The sequence below is a fragment of the Nicotiana tomentosiformis genome, chromosome 12 (genome assembly GCF_000390325.3).
Source record: "Nicotiana tomentosiformis chromosome 12, ASM39032v3, whole genome shotgun sequence".
Lineage (NCBI taxonomy): Eukaryota > Viridiplantae > Streptophyta > Magnoliopsida > Solanales > Solanaceae > Nicotiana > Nicotiana tomentosiformis.
This window is the reverse complement of record NC_090823.1, coordinates 22,717,145-22,723,648: the sequence shown is the minus strand read 5'-3', so window position 1 is coordinate 22,723,648 and position 6,504 is coordinate 22,717,145. Positions and strand designations below refer to the sequence as shown.

General features: G+C 35.8%; 2 protein-coding genes across 2 annotated transcripts; one reads left to right on the top strand and one right to left on the bottom strand.

Annotated features, from left to right (window-relative positions):
• Nucleotides 1-502: 502 nt before the first annotated feature.
• LOC104108523 (mediator of RNA polymerase II transcription subunit 30) lies at nucleotides 503-4,228 on the top strand. Its single transcript, XM_009617585.4, has 3 exons — nucleotides 503-1,054; nucleotides 3,213-3,311; nucleotides 3,778-4,228. The coding sequence occupies exons 1-3, from the start codon at nucleotides 677-679 to the stop codon at nucleotides 3,874-3,876; spliced, it is 576 nt and encodes a 191-aa protein (XP_009615880.1). The 5' UTR covers nucleotides 503-676; the 3' UTR covers nucleotides 3,877-4,228.
• Nucleotides 4,229-5,386: 1,158 nt separating this feature from the next.
• LOC138902346 (B3 domain-containing protein At2g24670-like) lies at nucleotides 5,387-6,247 on the bottom strand. Its single transcript, XM_070190202.1, has one exon. The coding sequence runs from the start codon at nucleotides 6,245-6,247 to the stop codon at nucleotides 5,387-5,389; it is 861 nt and encodes a 286-aa protein (XP_070046303.1).
• Nucleotides 6,248-6,504: the final 257 nt, after the last annotated feature.

The following is a 6,504-nucleotide window of genomic DNA, read 5'->3' as shown; positions in this document are numbered from 1 at the left end:
TTAATATATTTAATCATATTAAAAGAATTAAAGTATTTTTTAATTTTATTTTCATATTTTACTTAAATAAAATAAAAATATTTAATTATTGTTTTTAATAACAAATTTTTGAGATTATTTAGTTATTTATAATATTAACTATTAAGCAAATATATTCATGTCCTTATTCGTAATTTGATACTTAAAAGCGCTTTTTGAAAAGCTTGGCCAAACATAAATTATTGCTCAAAAGTATTTTTCAGAGTGACTAGCCAATCACAAACTGCTTATCTCCAAAAGTGATTTTGGAAAAAGTACTTTTTAAAATAAGTTGATTTTTCCAGCTTGGCCGTACAAGCTATTAGATTGCAAAATTTATTCTACTTTTTAGTTAGGGGTATTTTTGTCTAAAACATTTTTCGTGTCAAATGAGTGACTAAATAGTAAATACAAATAGTTTTTTAAATACTAGCTACTCTAATAGCAAGAGTAAAAAAGTGGCTATTTTTCAATTTCTTCCCTCTACCCAATAACAGGAAAATCTCCTTGCCGGCCCAAAAAGTACAGGCCGGTAATACCCGACGATGTTTCACATTCTTCAATATTACACTCTTAATAGAAGTTCTCACACCGCCCATCGCCGCCACTACCACCGCCGATGATCTAGGGTTTCGACAACCCCGGCGCATTCTCCAATATGGACGAAAAAGGCGGCACAATGACAAACCCTAAGACAATACAAGAACTAGCAGTGGAAGGGCAAAAGCATTTAGAAGACACAATAGAAGCAGCACATCAAATTCTCTCCGCCATGAACGACGAGCTTTGTAACCCTACACTCTGGTCCACTACAACAAATACTGCTACTACTGCTAACGCCGTTATGAATAACGGTAACGGACATCAGCATTCAGTAAACGGGGACGTTTCGTCAGATAATTCTTCATCTTCTTCTGCATCGGCTCAACAACAATCGGAGATTGGTGGCGGTGCACTTGATGAGTCTCGTTTACGTTATAAGTTATCGGTTGCTTCATTGCGTTCTGTTCTTACGGCGATTTCTAATTCTCAGAAGGTAATTTTACAAATAGAAATGCTTATTGTTGTGTTTTGTGTGTTTGTGTTGTAATTGTTGTTTTGTCGGATTAAGATAGTGATCGAAGTAAAGTTTGTTTGATATAATCCTGAATTAACTATCGCGCGATTGCACACTAGTTGGGTTCAGCTGTATGAAGCTTTTGCTAGTTAGGGTCCATTAGGCGAATAGTATAATCAGTTATGTAAATGAATGAGGAGCTGGTAGTAAAAAAGAGTGTAAAATGCTCCAAGGCTTTGGTTCAATGCTAGCGGTAGCCTGGGCCGGAGCTAGCTCTTCGGCTATGGGTTCGGCTGAACCCACAAGTTTGAATATGTAAAAATTAGTAATTAGTTTAGAACCCAGTAAATTAAAAGGACTCTAATATCGAACCCGTAAGTTTCCTATTCTGGCTCCGCCTCTAGAGGTAGTACAGTGTCGGATGCGTGGTAGGTTCAGTAGAGTATTTCTAGTGTTACAACAACAACAACAAAGTCAGTGTAATCCCACTAGTAGGGTATGCGGAGGGTATAATGTATGCAGACTTTACTTCCTAACTGAAGAAGGTAGAGAGACTGTTTTCGGAAGACCCTCGGCTCAGGAAAGATAGAGAGGAAGGAGTAACGGCAAACAACAACACCAGCAAACCAAACAGAAAACCGAAGTGAAAGAAATAATAAGCAATAACAGAAATCTAACAGTAAGAAAATACAAGACTAGCATTGAGGAATGCATTAAAACTACTGGAACGAGCAAGGACAACGCTCGGCTACCTAGCCTACTACCTTAATTTATGACCTCTACACCTTCCTATCCAGGGCTATGTTCTCGGTAAACTGGAGAATTTTCATATCTTGCCTGTTCACCTCTCCCCAATACTTCTTCGGCCTACCTCTACCTCTCCTTAGGCCCTTCAAGACCAACCTCCATACCTCTGCTATGAAATGAAGTGGGGCCATTTGGAGTCAATGAATGCGAGGATTCTCGTACTCGAGTGTCAACTAGCTTGAGGTTGAAGCATAGCAGTCTGTTGGATACTTCGAGTTTTGATTAGGAATGCAAAAAAAGATTTAACGTAATATAGTTATCCTAGAAATTTTGTCCATTGTGGATATTGTTGAAAAGAAAAGTATCATCCAGTGTGAATGGCAGAAAATATTTGGAAAATGACATTGTATAACCGCTCTAAAATAATAGCATATATATATATACACACACACACATATACATAAATATACAAATTTTATACACTTTTGCGGCTGTCAGATATAAATAGTTTCGGCCGCGGGCTACAAGTGATATTTGTCCAAAAATATTATCTAGCGGTAGTGGAAAGTTCTATCAAGTTTGCCTTTTTTTATGGGGGTGGGGGGAGAAGAAAGGTGAATGTTTTGGCAAAGGAATTTAGTGATATTGATCTGGGAGTGGTTATATCTGTTGTTACAATATGCCTTTACAACATGAACAACATTTGTACATGTCTATTTTGTATTTTGATATTCTTATCATTTATAAGACATGAGGATAAGCATTTCTTGAGTTAAGAATATAGATTCACTTCTTTTATTATACATTATCATTAGCTGACAAAGCTCAACTGCGCTGCTTACAATTTGTATGATTTGTCTTGTTTCCTGGGGTTTGTGGGTGGTTTGGCGGGGGAGGGGGGGGATTCGACTATGTTTTCCAGGTTGTGCTCGTTCCTACTGTCTGAACACTCATGATGAGTAAGTACTTATACTAAGATAAACTACTACACTTTTTTCCTTTTCAGGAAAGAATGAGCACCATAATTACATTTTAGCTCCTTGGATTTGATATATGGATTGCCTTACATTTGTGCATTTGGAGACTCTGGTTGAAGGGTTTAGAATTTTGTAAGCTGCTTCTATTTGTTTGTTTGACAAATAGATCACTGACATCACTTGCCTTTTGGTCACTCAACATATGTGCCACTACACATTAGTTGAGTTTACTAAGTTCTTTTAAGAACATAATACTTCTGAACTTCTATATTTGCTCCATTGTAACTGCAAAGTTGTCCAAGTCCCCTTCGTATTCTGTCTCATGGTTTACATGTTATAGTTGCTTGTATGTTCTGGAAAGTTGTTCACTTGTTGTGTGATGCTTCACACTCTTCACTGAATATGTTAGCTAGGCAAAAGCGTTGGAAGCTGCTTCTGCCAGTGGTTCATTATCTGCTGCAGATCAATCTGAAATTGAGCAGCTGGAGGATCGCGCTTCTACATTAAAAAAGGTATGGACAACGTATAGAATTTTGAGGTCTTGGAATTTCTCTGAGATTGTTGTTGGTTTTGGGGTGCATGGTGGGTGGAGGTTGCGGAAAGCAATGTGTATGCGAACATTAGGACCCTGATTGGTTTGGGTATTTGCATTTCCATTAAAACAAGATTGAGATATGCTGCATGTTACCTTTCCATCGCGGACGTCCCTAGATGTCTCACTGTACAAACTTTGACAAGTCTCGCTATGTCTCACCAGCTCAAGTCCGAACAATGTGACTTTTTATGTCATGAATTTTGTAAAATTTGTAATCCTCTTTTATTGCTTTTTGTTTCCGCCTTGTGGCAGTGAAAAGTCTTCACTGGAACATAAGGAGTTTTACTTGACTGCATGTGTATATATTATCTCGTGGTACATGAAGAAAACAAGTTGCTAATCTGGTCAAGAGTAAGCATATTATATTGTTCTGTGCATTGCAGGAACTTGTAGACAAGAACAAACATCTCAAGCTTCTGATTGATCAGTTTCGAGATCTTCTTTCTGACCTATCAACATGGCAAAGTCCCTGTTCTACATGACTCTGATGCTATAACTTCAAGCAGATAGTTAAACAAGAGAGATGTTGGATGACAAAAGAACAGCGTTCAACTCTAGGAAACTGTTTTTTGTTGTACAGAGGTTACTACGTGATCCAAATACTTGGTTATTGCCAAACACCTGTTATTCTATGCAACTTAATGTTGCTCGCGGTGCTACTATTCTCTCTGTTTAGATGCTTGGGCTGAGATGTGTAAGCATGCATACCTGAGGGAAGAGGGAAAGGAACAACAGGAAAAGGAGAATGATTTTGATCTCACTTGTTATGCGCTTATTTATTTTCGTGTACACTATAATTTTCCCCTAAGTCAAGTGAAATAGTTTAAACTTAAATAGAGTTCAACATGGAGTGAATCGATCTCAAAGCTATGCATGTATGCTTTCTTGAATGAGGAAACTGAAAAATGTTTAATTAGTAGCATTCCTGTAAAGCTTCCTTGATGAGGTCTCAACAGCAAAAATAATGTTGGAGACAATTTCCAGGCTGCTCATTTCACACTTGAAGATTGACATAAAGATCACTATTTATGTCACATAGTGGTACTGAAATGATGAGCATCCGGCTGCTTGTAAGCAGTTGTATATTGCATTGGGTATGTTCTGTATTCTCTTCTCCATATTCTCAATTAAGGGCATATTCTGAGTATAGAATTTTAGCCTATTCATTTCACTACCAATTCTATCAACAACCATGCTTTGAGTTTCACTCACATTATATCCATTTTCAGCATACTCCCTCTCTTCCTTTTACTTGTCATGTTTATTAAAATTAAAATAGTTGTTTTCAAATTTTATCATTTAAATAATCAAGAAAGAATATTTATTTCTAACTTTACCCTTAATAGTAGTTCTAGAATTAAAAGGTACGTGATAGAATTCACTTATTTATTGAAAATACATAATGTGGTTAAAGATTAATTAAAATAATTAATAAAGGTAGATTACTCAAATTACTCTTATTTATATTTTCTTAAACAACGTATAAAAAATAACAATGGGGAATAAAGGGAGTAATTCATATATGTCGGCTGAGTTGGTTCGGTGAGTGGTTTATCACACGGGAGACCTGAGATCGATTTTCCTTACCTGTAGCCTCCTCAGTCAAAGCTCGTCGCACCGGGCTTACCTAGTGGAGTTTACATTAGTGAACACCGTAGGTGGTAACGGCTATAGGTTTTCCTAGAAATTCTCCATAATTCATATATGTTCACTGGACAAATCAGTCCGCCCACGTGGCAGTTCTTTAATCAATTTTTTCAACCTTAGAAACAACATAAAAAGAAACAACATGAAAAGTCAATTAAAAGTACAAGCTATAGAACATGTAAAAAAGAAGCTTCTCATAAAAATCTCAGTTACATAAATCTTAGTTTTGCCACTAATCACCTGTAGTTAGTATCAAGAATAGATAATGTGAATAAAAACTAAGTGTTAAACAACAAAGTCCAGCCATCTATTGGCTAATTACACAAATTAAACAGTGAAATTAGACTAACAATTCTGGTCTTCAGCATCAGGAGGAATCACAACAATAGCCAGCCATCGATTTGAATCTTTTCTAAACGACCACAATTGCACCACCATATTAACCTTCAAATTACTCCTCTCACAAACTGAAATCCAGTCATTCAATAACACATAACATGAACTCGAATTCATTGTCCACTTAGCCAAATGAATACTGCTTTCTTCAAGTGAAGGCTCAATGAGATTGAACTTGATTTTCGACTTTTTATTACAATAATCATCTTTTGTTTCCAATATCTCCTTCTCTTCTGGTGTCAAGAACTCCTCATTTATCACTTGCCTTGCTGGTATTGACAAACGCATGTGTTTTTTGCTTAAATCAGTAGTATAAAGAGGCTTTTCAATCACTAAAGAAACTTCAGATATTGGAACCCCCATTTCTTGAATCTTGTTCTTCAACTCCACTGGCAAAATAGCTTCTGATTTAACTCTCTTTGTACTAGTCATGAGCCTCTTTTTTGGCTTTTCTTTAAAAGCCATTTTTATCTTCTTATTTTCCCTTTTAATCACATGTTCATTTCTCAACGTAGACTTTCTTTTGCTTCTTTTATCCCTAGGAACAAGGTAATAATAATGATCAATAGCATCTACACAAACATTTGGATTTTTCAAAAAAGCTTCGTGTTGTTGGATATAATATTGAATCAACTCTTCACGTTTTCGCCTCTTCAATTCTTCCTCCATTTTTTCTTCTTCTAATTCTCCTATAGAAATAGTACTGCTACTACTACTTTCACCCCTTGATGATAAACATTGTGTAACACAAGACTCAAATTTTGACGTCCCATAATCACAAATACCAAAAGTATTACTTTCTTGAGCCATCCCAAGAGAAACAAAGAATAATTATATGAATCTTGATATATATATATATATATATATATGTATATGATCACACGTAAAAAAGAAAAGAGTATTTTCCAAGAACTTCTAATGAATTGATTCTCTGTTGTATTTGCAGGTTTCAACAGAGACGTATATATAGACTAATAGGAAATCTTGATTCTTGTCCCAGTTCTAACAGGAGTAGGGGAGTTTGAAATTATTTCTTTTAAGAAATAAAATATGTAATTCAAATCATT